Source organism: Strix uralensis, chromosome 15 (genome assembly GCF_047716275.1).
Source record: "Strix uralensis isolate ZFMK-TIS-50842 chromosome 15, bStrUra1, whole genome shotgun sequence".
Classification (NCBI taxonomy): domain Eukaryota; kingdom Metazoa; phylum Chordata; class Aves; order Strigiformes; family Strigidae; genus Strix; species Strix uralensis.
Window position 1 is genome coordinate 13,427,233 of NC_133986.1, and position 19,296 is coordinate 13,446,528.

The 19,296-nt window shown below is 38.2% G+C and overlaps 1 protein-coding gene across 6 annotated transcripts in view; it reads left to right on the forward strand.

Annotated features, from left to right (window-relative positions):
• Window positions 1-19,295, forward strand: part of DENND5A (DENN domain containing 5A) — a 69,134-nt gene extending 49,839 nt beyond the window's left edge. For all 6 annotated transcript variants that reach the window (XM_074885065.1, XM_074885068.1, XM_074885069.1 and 3 more), the window contains 11 exons: window positions 408-492; window positions 1,814-1,898; window positions 2,905-3,033; window positions 6,882-7,003; window positions 8,936-9,081; window positions 9,659-9,777; window positions 10,962-11,143; window positions 11,996-12,078; window positions 13,366-13,489; window positions 14,490-14,658; window positions 15,362-19,295. In XM_074885065.1, the coding sequence (XP_074741166.1) occupies window positions 408-492; window positions 1,814-1,898; window positions 2,905-3,033; window positions 6,882-7,003; window positions 8,936-9,081; window positions 9,659-9,777; window positions 10,962-11,143; window positions 11,996-12,078; window positions 13,366-13,489; window positions 14,490-14,658; window positions 15,362-15,545 (1,428 nt within the window). In that variant the 3' untranslated portion in view covers window positions 15,546-19,295. The remainder of the gene's footprint in view (window positions 1-407; window positions 493-1,813; window positions 1,899-2,904; window positions 3,034-6,881; window positions 7,004-8,935; window positions 9,082-9,658; window positions 9,778-10,961; window positions 11,144-11,995; window positions 12,079-13,365; window positions 13,490-14,489; window positions 14,659-15,361) is intronic.
• The last annotated feature ends 1 nt before the right edge of the window (window position 19,296 follows it).

The window sequence follows — 19,296 nt, forward strand, 5'->3', positions numbered from 1 at the left end:
CTTGTCATTTCACTGCTGGAGAGGCAGGGAGGGAAAGGCACACAGTACAGGTTACAGCCTCAGAATTAGAACTCTACTGCACATAGTGTTTTACAGGCCTTTAGATGTTTTCTTGTCATGTTAATGAACTATGAGGAATGAAGTTCAATTGCCTTTTTCCTGTTACCAGAATCATTAGATCAGTAGTTTGACTCCTGCTTTTCTTTCTCAACCTCTTCACAGCTCCTGAGCACCTCCAACTTGTGTCTCATTTTTGTGTTTTACCAATGACTTTATAGGGAGAAACATATTTAAAACAAGTTTTTGTTATGGTTGATACTTCCAGTGATGATTTAAACTCTTTTTTTTTTTTTTTTTTAAATTCAGCTGATAGTAATTTCTTTTTTTTTTTTTTTATTTTATTTTAGGGAAAGTCTGCTTTGTGGTCTCATCTGTTACATTACTTAGAAAACAGACAGAGAAAAACTACATCAGGCAGCTTCAGTACCTCAGGTAAGATTGGCTTCTGCTAGAAGATGATAAAATATGTATAAGAGCAGCCTGCAGATTTGCACCATGCAGAGATTGTTTCCTTGAAAATATCCTTCAGTCAATATAACTGAATCAAGTATTCTATCTGCTACAGAATTAATATGGACCTGATGTATTGTCTCAATATATTGTGTGAAAAATAAACTTGTTTGGGTTTGTGGGGCAATATATGATGTTTCAAAGACAGGCTTTAAAATGGATTGCTCTGATATACCATCCTCCAAATGACACATAGTCACTGCATGACCACCAAAGCATGTTATGTTATGGGTAGAGGTGGAAAGCAAGTATAAGCATATAAAATTGTACTGTACATCCTGAAGTTTTACATTCTGTCTTGAAAAACAACTGAACAGTAAGCTTATTGTTTAAAAGAAAAAGACATTAAAAAAAATACAAAAACCACCAAAGAAACATATTTTCATTTTTGTTATATCAAGTGTTGCAGTAAAGTTAATATTGTACATAACATGCACTCATCATCTGTTTCTAAGGTTACTGTAATTTTTAAACACTACTTGTTTCAGATGAGGGCATAGTGTATAACTTTGGAGAGAACAATGGGTGCCTTTTTTTTAAGTTGCTGTAGACAGAGCTGAGCATTACTAACATGCACAATGTCCTGTAAGCAATCAAAACCAAAGATTTGGAAAGTATTGAGGTCTCCTGAATGCCCCTTGGTTTGCATATCAGACTGAAGTTACGATCAGTTTTATGCTTTCTAACTTGGGATTGAGGGCAGGGACTGTATTCAATATACAACTTGATTCCAGAGTGGAATTTGAAAGACAAGTAATAATATTGCTTAAAAACCCCAAAATGTACTATTTTTAAAAGTAGTAGTGTTACAGGAGTGTGCAAAGTGATAGATTAGTTAAGCATATGATGTGTGCTGTACTAAGTAAAACATATTGAGCACTCTTTTTTGGTGTCAACCGTGCCAGTCAGTTTTACTACACAGAAAGCAAATGGGGTAGTCTTTAGGAAATAATACTTGATTAGTATATGACTTAAGCCATTTGATGTCATACCAATTTCAGCTGAATCTTAAGCTCATTAATGTGTTAATGCTTTGTGTGTGCTGATCTGCATAACCATCTGTGTACATGTTAGATTTTCATCCCATTTGAAGTGGAAATGTGCCACAGTATCTTCGCAAAGCGGTGAATCACCAGTAACGGAAGGGTGCAAGTTGGTGTTAATTCACCTTCTTTTTTTTTATAGATTTTAAAATCTTTAGATGGATTTCTACTAACAAGAAATTCTGTTCTTCTGAATCTAGGAATACTTCTTGATTCAGAAAGGAGGAAGTCTGATACCAGTCCAGCCATGTCACCTCTTAGAATCTCTCTCATCCAGGACATGAGGTGAGTTTAAGCTAATAAAACCAACACAGAAAATCCGTGAGATTTGCATACTTGTTTCTCTGTATAATGTGTACCATACAGAAATGTCTGTGTTTCATACAGCAGGAGAGGGGTGTGGGGAAGGAACCTGCTGAACTTTTTTAAAGTATGTAGTGCAACCTTTTCGCTGACCTTTACAAAAACACGTTTCATACTGAGGAGCTTTTATACTGTCACAGCTACTAGCTTATAGAAATGCCCTGACACAGTTTTCATCTTTTTAAAGTATTCTGTATTGTTTTATTTTCACAGAGATGTGGGTGGTAGTGTATGTATTTTCCCAGTCATTGCCAAGTTGATTGTGTAGCTCTGAGCTCATTCTTGCTTCTCGGTGAAGAAAGCAGTTTAAAGAACTTTTTTAATCTAAAGAATGGGTTTATCTAACATTGAGTACTGTAGGGTGAATAAAACTATAACTTCTGCTCAATGCCTTCTTTTCAGTACATCAAAAAACAATATGCAGAACTTCTGAATTGATTTTGAAAAGATTTTTTTTTTCTGCTTTTTCCTTACCAACATCTAATTTTTTCAGTAGGGAGTAGTGAATTGAGGATTTTCAAGGGGCATACTTGTCCTTTTACAATGTACCATTTGTGTCGTGTATGCAAGAAAGGCTACTACTGAGCATGCAAAGACAGTATTTAATTTTCCAAAGCACTCAGCCATAAATATTGCAGTGATAAGGTCCAGAATGATTCTTAAATCATGTGAGGCAATGGGACTGGTTTAGAATTTTGTAAATAGGGCACTGCATTGCAGATATTTCCTTTTCAGGCTCTTATTCTTTTTGAGCTAGATATGCAAGGAATTTAGATAGCACTGAATATTAAGGTGATTGTGTCTCTTTCCAGTACTTTGCCTGATATTTTGCATTCTTGACAAAATTACTTCCTCAGCCTAGCTTGGTTCAAAAGAGCTGTCACACTTTGAAAATATTGGGCAGTGTCTTTTTTTTTTTCCCCCCCAGGCATATCCAGAACATTAGTGAGATCAAAACAGATGTTGGCAAGGCCAGAGCCTGGGTTCGTCTCTCTATGGAAAAGAAGTTGCTCTCTAGGCATCTAAAACAGCTGCTTTCAGATCATGAACTCACAAAGTAAGATGGTTTATCTTGGGCAAAGCTTTAAAAAAAAAAATTAAACCTGTTTAGTTGTTTGACTTCAAAACCCCAGAAGTGCCTGTTCTTCCATCTGCTTAGCAGTGTGCAAAAGGAAAAGAACAAAGTAGCCTTCCAAGTGTATCTCTGTACTGTGTGTGAGCTATTTGGGAATTACAATTCAGTGCTGGGGTTCTTCAGATACAGAATCAGTTCTGTCAGCATAGACTGTGACTTTGAGGTGAAGTCTTCAAAAATTGCTAGGGATGAAATGAAATGGGGTGTAAGTTCAAATGCCACTACTTTGCTGAGTCAAGCTTTTTATATTGGCTCCCTTTCTATAACTGTGGGATATTTTGTTTTCCTTGGATTGTTTGTGTGTTTTCGCAATGCATGGCAAAGTGCAGCTTCGGTCCTGTTGCAGCTCTGTCACCATATGAAGAGTATAAAGTAAAGGCACATCCAGATGTGCTTCTGTGGTTCTGGTTAGTGTGACTCAGAGTGTCTGTTCCTTAGCTTCTCACTTCTGTCTTCAAATCCTAGACATTCTTGTAACTCCTTTCAATGCCATGTAAAATAATGTAGATAAACCACACCAGAAGTTGATTTTAAGAAAGCAGATGAATGGTGGTACACGGGGTGCCTTGAAGGTGACTAGGATGGCTGTGATGACTAGTTCTTGCATCTCATTTTGAGGCAATAAGATCAAGATGAGATCCGGTAATCTTTTGAAATCTTCCATCTAAATCTTCCAGAGCATGATTGTCCACATATCTAGATCAAGCTGACAGTGTCTCAGCTTTGTCCTCTCCTACACAGTAAAGGTTTTGCATTTATAGCCTACTTAAGCACATAAGGTGAATTGCTTTTATAATAGTCAAATATTTACTATTATGATCCATTTTTTGTTTTTATTACTTCTCCTAAACATGACAAAATATGTGACTTTCAATTCCTTGCATGTGAAGTCAAAAAAAATTAACAAAAAACCCAACCATTGAGACCCAAACCACTCTTTTAAAGAATAATTGTACTATAGAAAGAAAATGGGAGAAGTATATAAAGTATGAGGGGGAAGGGGATGTGAGTGAAAACTGACGACTTGAGCTGGTAGAGAGTTCCAAATACTGCTGGCTTAAACTCTGTCAAAGTACTCTGTGCTAGTGCTTCTTATAATCTTGAAGGGCAAAAGGAGAAGTGCTCAGCACAAGGACCTATTTACCTGGTGATGTCCAGAACACATGTACACTATATTACCTCTGTAAACATAAATAATTCTTTTGTAGATAGTTGCACAAATCGGGGTACAGGCCGTATGTAATACTAATTGTTTCAGGACTAGCAATTTGAGGTTTATTTAGTATAACCTCTGCAGGAAAAAAATGTATTGCTAATAAGGTTGGATATACTGTTTACTGTGGGGAAATGAAAAGTTTTCATGTATGAGCCCCAGTAATCGTCATTAGCTTTAATTGAAGACTTCTTTCTAGAGACAGCTTAACCTGTTCTGTCTACTCTTCTTTTTCCCTCCTCCCACTTACACCACCTTCCAAGAAATGTCTTCCCCCAATCCCCCCGAAGCCCAACTGTTAATTATTTGAGGTTTGCCTTGAATTGAATTATGTTGGACTTCCTGATGAAGGTGTGGCCTTCCAACAGCAAGCAAGGCAAAGCTGAAGGACGGAGTGAGGACAGCTAATATATCTATCTGTATCTAAATTAAGGTTAAGCCTCTCCAGTGAAGTCAACAGTCCAGATCACGTTCAATTTAGCAGTGCTTGTCCCATGCAGGACAAGCGCTGTGAGAGGACTCTCCACACACCACCACACTCTCCATACCCCCCCAAAAGAGGAGGAAAAAACCCAACTCTTAACACCGGCCAATGTACTGTTCGTCTATCAGACAGATTCTCATTCTCTAGAACAGAGTGAGACAGCATATGTTTAAAATATGTTTAAAATGAACGTGGCAAGCAAATAAACAATTTGCATAGGAATGACATAAATTCTTCATAATCCCTTGTGCTTTGTGCTGCATATTTAGGTATCCTTCTAAAAGAATGGTGTTCTAGGCAGCATGGATTTGAAGTGTGCTCCGTTTGTTTTTAGAGGAAGCAGTGCCAAGTTCAGTGAGGTACTAGAAATAATTGTGCAACTTCTGCCATTTTACAGTTAATGTGATTGTGTGGTGTTCTTTTTTGAAGCAACTGTTAGATATTTGAATTAACCCATTCAGTTCACTTGGCATTTGCTAAAAAATATAAGAAAACTGAAACATGTATTGTCCCTTTCTAGTCTGCAAAGGGACTAGAGTTAGGGAACAGAAGGAAATCACATAGCTTCGCTCCCCTGAGACCGTTATGTGCACAAGTAAAGTGAGAAATCTTACACTTAGAACGGGCAGGACAGCACATACCCTTGTGGACAGGCTGTCTAAACATGTGGTTCATATTGTTCAAATGAAACATGGACACGGTCACCTGTGAGACCTTTGTGGGTTTGCTGCTCCTGTGGCTACAGCCAGGTTATGTTGATTTAAGGCTCAGTATCTTTATTTCCATTGCACATTTCCTGTCAGTCTGGAGTGTTATGTTTGTTATGTGAGAATATGTGTGTGTGTAATTGTCATTGATTTGTTTTGCAGATTTCTGGCTTGTGAGTCACTTACTGACTTTTTTGTAATTGATATCTGAAATTGAGGGGAGTTGTCAGGATGACCCCTGGCAGGAACAACCTATCCATGGCTGTGTCAGCATGTCTAGTACCTAATTCATACATTCATGATGTTTTGAATATTCCTCTAGTGTCAGTTGGATTTTGATGTATCTTGGCATGCTCTTCTTTTATGATTGTTCACCAACACTGGTATTATTTATTGGTTGCATAATTAACAAAAATAGTGGTGATTGCTACATACAAGGGAGTAACGTTAAGAGTATTTTCCAGTCCAGATTTGCACTTGAAAAGGTTGAGGGTGTAAATTCTTTTCAAGGTTTCTCAGTTGCAAGTCTTGCAGTATTAAATTCTCTAATGTGTTTGAGTAATTCCAGTAAGTATATAAGATTGTTTCTGTTTACAGTGCATTCTTCTACATAGATGTTAGTGTTTCCACTAGTGAGAGAAGGCTACTGAGCTACATCTTTTGTTATTTCCACTTTAAAAGGAGTTGCAGTTCTGTGTGTTACTGCAGTCCTAGCAAAGAGTTTGCAACCCAGTAAAAGGGAACAGTAGGACTTTAGGCCACCTTTGCATGCCTATGATTTTGGTTATTTCAGGAGCTGAGTACTGTCAACACTGAAGCTATTCCCTAGCTTAATGTGTGGGTTGTTGTAGGCCCTGGTTTATCACCTATAACCCAATACAAGCAGATAGCCCCAGTGTTTGCTCTAGTGTCCTTTGAAAACAGTCTTCTAACTGTCTTATGTGCTGGAGGACTCTCCCATGGCACCATGTGCTTGGAAGTAATTTACGAGGACTCTCTTTACTTCAGTTCTGTCATTTTATATGACCAAAAGAAGTCAGAGAATTTTTTCCAAGAAAATACAAAATTTCTTTTTCCATCTTTTGGGGTATTTTTTGGTGGGAGAAGACCCTTAGATCACCTCACACCTTACTTTCAAGAGGGGGTGAATAATGTGAAGTATTGGACTGATGCACTTGGGAGACTTCAGGCTTGCAGAGTGTTGACATATCTTGGCACGTTAAATACTGTTGGCTCTACCAGTATCACTTGTCATTTGTAAACGCTTGCATGTTCTTCATAGTTTACCTAATAAATATGCACAATAGAAAACATTTCACTGAAAGTATCTTGTTACTATGACAGATTATTTGTTTTGCTTTGTCAGAAAACTCTACAAGCGTTATGCATTCCTCCGCTGTGATGATGAGAAAGAACAATTCTTATATCATCTCCTGTCATTCAATGCTGTTGATTACTTTTGCTTTACCAATGTTTTCACAACAATCTGTAAGTATTTGCTTTCCCTGGAACTCTGATTTCCAGATTTGGTTGAGTCCTCATTCAAAATTGTAAACATCTCTGAGCAACATGCCTTAATGTAATTGTTCTGCTTTCTTCCTGGTATCCCTCTGTGTATGCTGTATCACTATTTCTGTGATCCTCTCTGGTGGACAGTAGTGTCTTTTGTCACTAAAGGCTTTCATATCTAACTTGGTAAATTATGCAGCTTTAATCCTTTTAGTTGGGGGAGAGTTCTCCACAGAAAATTTTGTGGTGGGCTTGTTTGCATCATACTAAACAGGAGCAGTATGGTTTGTTCCTTGTCAAGGTAAGAACATTAACAGATGCTAGGAATTAAAAAGAAAACAAAAAAACTTTCCCCTTTTCATGCTCAGCCTACTTTGTTGCATGCCTGTCTCTGAGCTTGGGATAACAATGAAATGCCCCTTGAGGGCTGCATCAGAATTCTGCAACACATTAAAGTACTCTTTTTTTTTTTTTTTAAAAAAAAAAAAAAAGAAAAGATGCCCTAGAGAAACTTTTGCCCTGTTGTTGCTGATGCTTAAATGTGTTGCATAGTTCTCATGCGTTTATGTGCCTGCTGCCACAGGACCTCACTTGTAAGGCAGAATAAGGAAAGACTTCAGCAAGGCTTATGAAATACGGGTGAGGGTGTGTGAAAGAATCCCTCTGGCCCCATGGCAGAAGCTACCCTTGATGGTATGTTATGATTGTATTTGTGTGTATGAAAAACAAAGCAAGCAGATGTTTAAGCAAAGTAGTTTTTGGTCTTGTTGTGGGCAAGTTCTGGACAATGCTAAAATCTGGTCTGCTAGATGCAGTTAAATTGTCACTTAGTTTAAGACTATCAGCACAGAAAATAAAAAGGGAAACATTTTAATTCATTCTTAAATGCTAGACATCAAGCTTTTAAGAAAATCCAACCACCAAATGCTTTCTTGAGGGCACTGACAGCTGAGGAGACTTTGAGGGAGAAAGGTATTAAATGCCTCAGCTGAAAAGCCCTAACTGTAATCCATTTATGCACTATAAAAGAAGGGCAGATCGCCAAGAAACACAATGACCATTCAGATAATTGGATTTTGTTATAAAAGTTTGGTTAATAGGGGGCTGTGCATGAGATGCTAAGCAATTGAAGGGCATATGCATTTCCTCAGGAGCATATGCCTCCTGAGTCAGAGAGGGGCTGTGACTCAGGTGATACTATGTTGAATTAGTCTCTGGTAAACCAGGAGACCAGAAAGCATTTGAGCACGTGTGTTGCCAGTTAGAGGGGAAAAGAGTTGTTTATTCTTTTTAAAATCAAGAAGTCTTACAGTTAGCATAGCTAAGAGCAATGTGGTACAGAGAAACTTGCAGCCTTATACTATATTTTCACTGAATTTGTTCAGCCACGGTAGTGAATGCTGCTGCAAGCAAGCCCTGCAAACAAAGGCTTTGCTTAGTAATTGAAGGGGAATTGGTGTTGGTTGCGTAGTGTGCACACATGTACACACAAAAGCAGGCAGTTAGGAGTTGAGCATTGAGTTGTATGCTGAGCTACGGTGTAGTCCTGGATACATGAATAGTCTGTCTTCCTTGTCTCTAAGCTGGGGACAAGTAAACATCTTCATGACATGTTTTGAGGCTGGTAAACAAAAAATTATTATAGCTGTATGGAGGCACTATTCCATCCACTTGATAGTGTTTTGCTATCCGCTCTGCTTCTTAATAACTGCTATGTGTACACTTCCTGATTGTCAGTCAGCGCTTAGTGTGCCAGGGTTAGCATGATTAAATAGGAGCTCTGAAGTTGTTTTAACATTTCATGGTACTGCAGTATTATTTTATGACTTATTTTTTCCCCCCTCTTCATTAAAGAGGTTACATAATTATCCTTCCTCGTTTTTGAAGTGTTATTTCTTCTTGTGTTTGCAGTGATACCATACCATATATTGATTGTTCCTAGCAAGAAACTTGGCGGCTCAATGTTTACAGCCAATCCTTGGATCTGTATCTCGGGAGAACTGGGTGAAACAGGAGTTCTGCAGATTCCCAGGAATATATTAGAAATGACTTTTGAGGTTTGTACAGCTTCATACAAAATATGCTTTGGATGTTCTGTTTGTTCAGTTGTAAATTCTCCCCTTGCTGTACCATCTTGCTGTACACTTCATATCCTTAGTCTGTATGGTTAGTCACAAAAAATTCCTGTGCCTGTACGTAGAAAATGTAATCTATATTTAATAGCATGCAGAGCAAAATGACTGACAAATCCTTAGTGCAAGGATGGACAAGACTGTCTTTATGTTACGGCTTTGTGCTGTAACGGTGGGAGGTGTCTTATGCTCTTCTACTGGAAACAAAGAAGTGATTCTGCTCTGATTTTTGTGTGTGCGTGCATACATTGGGTAAAATTTAATTGAAAAATCTAGCTCAACTGATGTTCCCGCTGCTGTTCAAAATAGTATTTAACAAAACAAAGCAAACAAACAAAAACAAATAAAGCAACTGACCCTTAAAAAGCCCAGAATCAATCATGCAGTCAGAAAAGGAGAACCACATTTCTGATTCCCCCTCTGAGCATGTTCTCTAAGTTTACTCCTCCAGCATGCTGCTTTCTTTCAGTTTACTCTGACAAACTCTTTGTTTAATTTGCAGTGCCAGAACCTGGGAAAACTGACCACAGTGCAAATAGGACATGATAATTCAGGGCTGTATGCCAAGTGGCTGGTGGAATATGTTATGGTCAGAAATGAAATAACAGGGCATACTTACAAGTAAGTATCATCCTGACATTTCATGTTGGGTAAGTAGAATATCTGCAGAGAGCTGGCACAGTAGGGCTTGTTTGATTAGAAAGGTCTTATCTCCTGGGACTCTGTGTCTACAGCTGCCACTACCTGAAGGCATAGAAAGATCATTTGGCTTCTGGCATTAAACAAGTCACGATTCTTACAAAATTAAACGGAGTTTTCAGTTTGCAGATGCTCATGTCCAGCCTCAAAACATTGGTGGAGAAGACGAGTTGACTGATGCGCATCTTAAAAATAATCTGCCTTGAGCCCAAGGAAGAAATAGCAAGTTAGAGCTTGCTGTTTACCAGATACAGGTGGTATTTTATAGTAAGGCTGAGTGCTCTAGGTGTTACAGAGAGACCTCTGAACACAAGGGTTTATGAGTGTTAGAAATCTGTGTTTGCATAATGAAAGTAAAGGAACAAGATTTACAGTAAGAATTAAATTTGTTAGTGTTAGGTACAGCATAGTTTGATGCCCTGTCCTTTGTTTAGAGAAACTGTCAGGCTCATGTTGATGACAAATTGGTGGGTGGGTGAGTCCACTCTTCATGCCAGTTTGTTGGTAATTAAATGGAGAGGCAATATTCTATTTTTGGATGCTGTTCAGTTTTCTGATTAAGCTGATTAAACTGACGTCAACATTGGTTCATAGAAAGTGATAATGAGCAAGTGAGCATGGGTGCTTTCTAGTGTCTGATTTAATATTCCAATTTCAAGAGATATATTGGTGTTTTGGCATTTAAGTATATGTTTGGGGGCTGGTTTTTTTTTTGTGGCTGGCCTGCTATGTAACGTATTCAGTGAAAGCACAGGTGTATTTCGCTACCCATCTGGTGTGTAGAAATACCTTCTACCTCTTTTCCTCTGCAGCCTTCAAATCATGTGCTACATATAGGATACAAGACAAAATCTGCCACTGTTTGCTTTGCAGATCATATCGTGCAACATTTAGCACAAACTTGGAACTGAAAAGCTGTTTTACTTTTGCTCCCTCTGCTGGCACAAGCCAAACCCAAGACTGTTATTTGTTGGTAGATGAGTGAAGTATTTCTAATAACTACACTAGCAGAATTTGGGTTTTATGCAGCTGCAGTTGAAAGTCTTTGGCATGGCATTGTTTCTGTGTTGAAGTGCTTGATCCACATTTATTCTTTATGTTCTTAGGTTTCCTTGTGGAAGGTGGCTTGGAAAAGGAATGGATGATGGCAGCTTGGAGAGGATCTTGGTGGGAGAGTTGCTGACTTCCCACACTGAGGTTGATGAGCGGCAGTGCCGAACCCCTCCTTTGCAGCAGTCACCAAGCATGATCAGAAGATTTGTCACTATATCGCCAAATAATAAGCCAAGTGAGTGGTGGGGGATGGCTTGTCTTCTAATGTTCTGCATCATTGCCTGAGGAGAGCTGCTTGCAAACAGAACTCTAGGTTTTCTTGTGTTTTAGAACTGTAGCTTGAAGAGGACCTGTGACTTAGTCCAACTCCCTGCTCAGAGTCTGGCTAACTTCCAAATTACCATCCTGAGCAATCTGTTCGAGCTACTCAAGTTTTGAAAGTCTCCAAGGGTGAAAGGAGGATGTCTCTGGACTCCTGGTCCAGTGCTTAGCTGCCCTAGTGGTGTTTTCTGTATTCTTGGCCCTTATCTGTGGAATGAATGCTATGGAGAAAGGTAGAAATTTGCTGTCCTGTCTCTTATCCATGGATGAAAAAGCTTGCTAGTGGTTTCTATTCATGGACTTCAATTTTCTGGTGAGATCACTGTTCTGGCATTGTCTTATCCCTGATAAATCAGGTGGTTACTTTGCTCCCAGGCATGCTTGGGTTTACAGTGAAACTGTCACAGGAAGTACTTCCAGGATGCCCAGATTTGGTCATCCTAATCAAAGCACAGCTCCTCTTTAGCTTTGGGCCCTGGTCTGAAAATTCACGTAACATGTAAAACTCTTTCCCAGCTGTTGTTGTTGAAGCACCACAGTGTTAAATTCAATATAAAAACAAACAATCTCCATTTCTACCTCCTCCACAGTAAAGAAAAGTAGACTTGGTTTTCGATTACCCGCAGTCCAGCACCTTTTCACTAACAGCATAAATTATACCGGTTCATGCTTCTCTTCTTTTTCTGTGGTATGCTTTATCCCTCATGCACGGGTACAATTTCTAAAGCTGTTACAGAGTGACTGGATATATTTTTTTATTTTGCAGAGTTAAATACTGGTCAGATACAAGAAGCTATTGGTGAAGCTGTCAATGGTATTGTCAAGCATTTCCACAAGCCAGAGAAGGAGGTGAGGAGGACTTGTCTGTGTAGTGGCACTCCTGTCTTAAAACGCTTACTAGTGAGCATTGGAGAATATACAACAGAAATAATTAAACTGAATGAATAGCCATCTCTTTGAAAATTCCTTAAGTGGAGCAAAAATGAGATACTGAGTCTACACTGTTGGAATAGTATATCCTCAAATACCTCAGTTTTACTGCTAACTGTAGGATTCTGTTAATTTAAATGTTAACATTCTGGTATTGGCAATTGTGTTATTAGTCAAATTCTGCCAAGGATTCTACCTATACCACTGTCAAGAGCGTTGCCTCCTGTTTAGTTTGTTCTGGATTAACTGACATTTTACATCTAGGCTGAGAACTGAGTAGGTTTTTTTATGCCTGTTTTTCATTATCTTTGCTATTTAAAACATGAAAACCCATGGGCCACTTTAAAAAAAAACAAACAGAGAAGCAAAATAGACTCACACCCAAACACCCACCCCCCCAAGTGAAGCAGAAGTGCTCTCAAAGACACTTCTATATTATACATGTAATCATCTTCACTGACGCAGCAGTTATTTCCTGAAACAAACTTAAGAAGCATGCTTCTGTCAAACCATCGCAATCCAGCCCTTGTGAACCAGGGTGGTGTAGAGCAGTGCTGGCTCCTGTATGGGTATCTCTTGAAAGTCATTAATTTTTCACAAATAGGTCCTCCCATTCCTTCTGCACCTGTCTCTTCTAAGTTCAGTATAGCACGGCAAGTTCATATCCAGTATAATTCTGGTTGATGATCACATTTACACAGTAATCTCAAGTGATCATGCACTGGTTTTGCACAATACTATCTATCATCATGTTATAAAGAAGAATTTGATTTTTTTCCTGAGGTTTAAAAATTGCATTGAATGTTGGGTTTTTTTGATAAGCAGTCTGAGGCACTGAACCTGTGATCTTTATTACTTAGTAAAAGGGGAAAATATTTTCTTAATTTTCTGAACAGTGGTCATTATTATAGGTAAAACTTGCTCATGATCTTTATCTTGCCTTTTCATGTCTTCATTTTATGACAACGAGGCCCTGAGACTGCTTTTTTCAGCCTCATTCTTAGAGAGGTCAACACATTTTTGAATGCTTAGGACTTGTGAGAACTGGGCCGTCCTATCTGGGGCCACTGTTTGACGGTAGACTGTAATTTTGGGCATCTATTTATTTAAAAACTGGCTTCAGTAATAGATGCATGAAACACTTTTGTGTCCCAGACTTCCAAACTGAGAGAATAAGTGCATGTGCTTTCTGTGTGTGCTTGGCAGAGAGGCAGTCTGACACTGTTGCTGTGTGGAGAAAGTGGCCTTGTTTCAGCTCTCGAGCAAGTGTTCCAGCATGGATTTAAATCACCAAGACTCTTCAAAAATGTCTTTATTTGGGACTTTTTAGGTAAGTGGGAGGAAGACATACCAGAGCCTGTTCATGTCTTTGAAATATATCCGTGTTCCTTATCATTGCCACTGTGTCTCAGCTGGTGTGAACAGCATACTTCTTGGAGGCATCTCAGCAGCTGAATTGCCATAAGAGCTCTTATCTCCTCATACTGTTAAGAGAAAGAGCATCTGTCTTCTGCCAAGTTGACACTGGACTTTGTCCTTCTAGCAGCAATAGTGTAAAACAAAATTTCTTAGTGAGGAAGGATTATTTAAATAAGGTGGTGAATTGACATATGGTAACCTTGTTCTTAACTGAGCGTAGTAAAAGCATTTTTAAGAGGTTGAGTTACCTTATAAAGCATGATGGATGGACATAGTGCTGTTGGTACTTACTGGATGTTGTAATAAAAGGGTTATAAGCGTACATTTTTCACACGGTGGTCTAGATCCTTTGACTTAGAGCTGAATAAACCAACTGAGTACACAAACACCTTTTAGAAAAGGGTTTATTTTTAATAGTGTTTCTGTGTTTTGAGTAGGCACTTTGACATGACTTCTCCTTATGTCATCATCTTATGTAGCGTCTCAAAATTCAGCAGATACGAGAACCTCTTTGGCACTATTCAGAGAGAAAGAAGTGGAATCCCAGTTTTACACATGGGGAACACAGGACTGAATCAAACAGAAAAAAGCAATGCTTAAATGTAATCATTCAGGAAATTCATGGATGAGCTTTGAATCTAGTCCTTTCCACTTTTAACTGTCCCCTCCATGATGCAGACACTCATGCTGATTTACCAACAGTCTGATAGGACCATCAGGTAGCCTTACGGATTTGTAAGCATGCTTACAGGGAAAGCATTATACTGAGGTGGTATAAAATTTAATCATCTAAATTTGAAGATCATAGTGCCTCATTATTTTATTCCAAGCACAGGAGAATGATATTTCAGATATTTTAGGGCTACTATATGCACTGATGAAACTTCATTGTCTCCCACCATTCTTTTAAGAAAAAGCACAAACGTACTATGAGACCCTTGAGCAGAATGAGATGGTCCCAGAAGAGAACTGGCAGACAAGGGCCAGGAATTTCTGTCGCTTTATCACTGCTATCAACAACACCCCTAGAAATATTGGGAAGGATGGCAAGTTTCAGATGCTGGTGTGTCTTGGAGCCAGGTATAGAGAAACTTCCATTGTTGTTGTTGTTATTGATATTTTAATAAAATGAAAAGGATGTTGCGTATTAGTAAGATAAAGCCACACAACTGCTGGATTCTGCAGTTTGACTATTACTTATACAGTTCTTTGACGTAACTAAAGAAGGATCAAGTGAACCATGCCCTGAGTTCTTAGGCATGTGAAATGTGGGAAGTCTGAGATAAAAAAACTGAGTATCCTGAAGAGCTGAGCAGCTGAATCAAGAGAGAAAGGTAGTAGGCTGGTGTGAATAGCCTCCCTCTCATGTACAGCTATCGAGGTCAGAAGGTAGAAACAGAAACCCATCCGTCAGTGAGGCCTCTCCAGTTAATGGCTGGGTGAATTCCCCACCCTCCACCTACTCATTGTAGGAGGTGGGTAGGAGGGAAGCTGGGACCACAAAGGCAATGGAGCAGGCTAGTGACTTTGGGCCTGCTTGGGACTTCCAGGCCTTCTGGGAACCATACCTTTTGATGTGGGGGGTGGAAAGCCTAGAAACGTGTCTCTCACAGATGCTCCCTACTTAAACAAGTTCCACAGACAGTTACTCCCCCTTCCCTTCTTATAAAAATATGCAGAGAAGATGGTAGGTCTGTTTAGAAGGCAAAGAATAAAACTCATGTCAGTGAAAATGAGAAATTAACTTGGATTTATTTTTATTTCCAAATTGCCACTTTGTCAGAGACCACCTTTTGCATCACTGGATCGCCCTGCTTGCAGACTGCCCAATTACAGCCCAGATGTATGAAGACATAGCACTGATTAAGGACCATACTCTTGTGAACTCTTTGATTCGAGTGCTGCAGACCTTACAGGAGTTCAACATTACGCTGGAGGCATCTCTTGTCAAAGGAATCGATATTTGACTTCTTGTCCTACAGGAAAAACTATCTTTTTTTTTAAAAAAAAAAAAAAAAAAAAGGCAACAAGAAGTGAATCTCGTTAGTATGCAAAATGTTCTGTCTGCCAGTACATTGTATCGTGAACTTGTTCATGGCCCTAAAATGCAACTTTGACTTTTCTTGAAGGAAACTCCAAAAATAGTACAGGCAAATGGATGGAAGCTGTAAACTCAATGTAAAAAAGAGGATTTTGGTATAAATCTATTTTAGAGTTTATTTGCTGATTTGCTTTTTACACACTTTCATGTGAAAGAGATAGAGATGAGTATTGTGCAGCTTATTTTAAAGCTGCAGTATTTCCTTGCCATAGAAAATGTGCAGTGAGCCTTTCAGCATTCTGTGAACTTGCCGTCAGATATGCTGTATGTCATAGACCCCAATGTACACACTCCATTTCTGCTGAGAAGGTCATTCTATAGTTTTTAAACTAATATTTTATATATTAACATTATTACCAATGTTTGATTTTTAACGTATTGGATCATGTTTTGCTGCAAGGGAACTACAAATCTGATGTGTGCTTTTTTTTTTAATAACTCCAAAGCACTGATTTGTCAACAAATCGTTTTTTCCTTTATTTTTGTTGTCAGTATTATTTTTAGTGAAATCCAGGAGACTGAACCGTGAAATGTGCAGAGATCAAAGTAATATTTTTCATATTGGTACGTAATTGCACAGAAGAAATTAAGCGTGTTTTTTAACTGATGTTTTTTATTTATTTAACCTATCATTGTGTTTTGTAAGTTTTGTCTTTAAAAAAAAATTCTTCTATGATACAACTGGCTATATAATGTTGCAATTCATAATTTACAGTGCAGCCCACTTAAATGAAAAACCTGGAATAATTGTTCATAACACAAAAATGTTTCCACTTGAACCAGCCTTTTGAAGTTTGCTATATGGTTGCTGCTGGTAGTTCTCTTAACCGCTAATAAAGAGGGACATGAGTTCCCCAAATGCCAGATGACTAAATAAAGATGTTTATGCCCCCATGAAATAATAATGGTATACCTTACTAACAAATATAAGGATTTCATAATTTTTCTGAAAAGACAGTGAGTAGTAAGGTTTTTTCTTTTCCTCTTGAATGAATATGCCTTTGGTCCTGTTGTCACAGTCTGCTTCATTTGGGATGCTTTTGTTTTTAGCAGAGAAAGCTTTAGTCCACTATTGCAATAAAACACAAACATTTTGAAAGCTTAATTTATTGGAGATCTGGAACTTGGCAGATGCCTAAAGGCATCTCTGTTCATTTGAATCCTGATAAAAACCTCTTCGAAGGGAGTATGTGACTTAAGAACAGGCTGATTTATCAGCGTCACAAATTACTGTACAGAAATTCAGGCCTATGTATTTAAGAGGTCTCCACTGTATAAACTTATCTCAGTATTGTCTCTCTTTTGAGAAGCAGAGTCCAAGTTTTTCAGTTCATACAATGTTGTAGCACCTTTTCTTTATCTGCAGCTTAGTCACATCTTGTGATAGTCTTATTTCCATAATTTATAAGTATAGCACATGTATTAAATTTTTGACTATTTTTACTTTTGTCCTATTTATTTCATTATTAAACTGAGAAGTTCCTTTGTCACTACTTATCAGAGCAAGATTCTTTTTTGATTTCACAGTAGCATTAGAAAGATGCAAGGGCAGTGTCCAAGCCACTCCTCATGCTGGGTGTGAATTTTCTTTCACAGTCTGGATCTTACAGGAGCATTTCACAGAAGTGTTTTGTGTGTGCAGGTTTGGTTTTGTTGGTTTTTTCCCAGCCCTGGAAGGGCAAAAATAAAGCAGATGTACTTTATTCTAAGAATTTCATGTATTCAAGTTAATATGTTGGGATAATCTTTATACACTTGCCCCAGATAGCTTGTTTATGTATTAATAATAGAAAAAAAAAAATACACAGTGCTTTTGGCTGTATTTAAGATGACTTTACCAGGCCTGTGTAATTCACAGGGAATATGTAAGAAAGGAGAGTTGGATTAATTATTGTGACCTTAACAGATTAGTTGATCCTGTTAAAACCATATCTCTCATAGTATTAAGTATGGATTAATTTTACCTTGTATAAGGTAATTAACCCTGAATTAAGGTTCTTTTGGTTTTTTTTCTTTACCCAAGTTCACATAGTGGGACATGATACCATTGGTTTAATGGCTTGCTTTGGTGTGGATCTTTTTGGCCTGATAATGACAGTTAGCGATCCCTGCGGTGGACATAGGCTGGGTCTGCTGGTTCCCGAGTGGTGGGTTCTTTTGAAGATGAAGCTGTCCATCAGTGGCAGCACCCTGTGTGCTCGCTGTCCAGATGCAAACGGAAGGTGCAGAGGTCATCTTCCCAGCTCCTCAGTTACGTTATTTTCGCAGGAAAGACCACTTTGTGATAGACCCTTCTTCCTTCTCTCACAGGGGGTCTATGCTTAATCCTATTAGGATTCAAAGCACTTTTTGCTGTGGACTTGCAAGTCTGGAATGATTTGCTCCACTGAAGGACCAGCAGAAGGTTCTGAAATGCAGCAGAAAAAAATGTTGGTTTTGTTGGATCCAGAGGCAACCAAGGAAGACTGAGGTACTAAATACAGCTACGTGGTAGCCTGTGCTAGGGTTTTGGGAAGAGATTTGGCTGACATGTCTAAGAACAGTTCAGTCTGTAGTAGCAGCCATAATCTCTACCACTCTTCAGTGTTTACCACAAACTGCCCTAGTGTCATTGATGTTGCTAGTGTCAGTCCCACAGAATAACGTTAGGATCCAGCGTTTGCTCCTTCCATGTCATTCTGCTGACCTGGATGACTCTGTATAAGAACAAGTGGTGTAGTCAGCAGCTTTTACTCTTTAACTAGAGCTTTGTAAAATCCATCTCCCTTTTTAAAAACTTGCAATTTTTGTTCAGAAATGAGCTATAGAATAATACAATTGTAACCTTTTTTTTTTTTCCTGTTACTTTTCTAAAATAAGGGAGCAGGTTTGGTAGGTGCAGGTTAATGTGGCTATGCTGTTTTGTTTTTTGTTCCTTTTTTTGGTAACAGTTAACGGGAAAAGATAGCTTTTTTTAACAGCACACATGCATTCTGTACAGAGAAAAATAATGATAAAAATTAAGTAGTTCATAATGCATTAAATACGTAGTGCTAAATTGGCCAAACGTGTTTACAGGCTGATACGTGGTTTGAGGAAAAAACCCGGGCTCACCTACCAATTGTTTATGCTTCTTTGATTAATGCTGTCAGAGTTGATGCAATGATACTTTATAGAAAAAGAAAATGCAGATTAATAAAAACTTGATTTAAATGTAATGAAATACTATGATGATAAGTTTATACAAAAAAAGTCTTTACCTGCCATAAGCTTAATCATCTGGCATTCTGTAGCTGAAAACATATTTGTGAACTGAAGACTATTCCAAAACTTTTTCCATTCTGAAGAGTATTTTTGAAATTGTTCAAATGGGACCTACTAGCTGAATGATCCGTATTTTTGATGTGTTTTGAATTCATGAATATGTTAAGATTTCTGCAGTGAAACTATTCAGAGTTAACTTTTTCTGTATATTGTCAAATGATTTTTGTTCGTAGTGCAAGATACTATAGGATACTTGAAAATACTTGAAGATATTGTACACGTACTTCACATCTTTGTAGTTCTTTATACCTAGAGATTGGCTGTTAAACTAAGATAAAACATCAATACCTTATAAACTATATATTTTACTACAT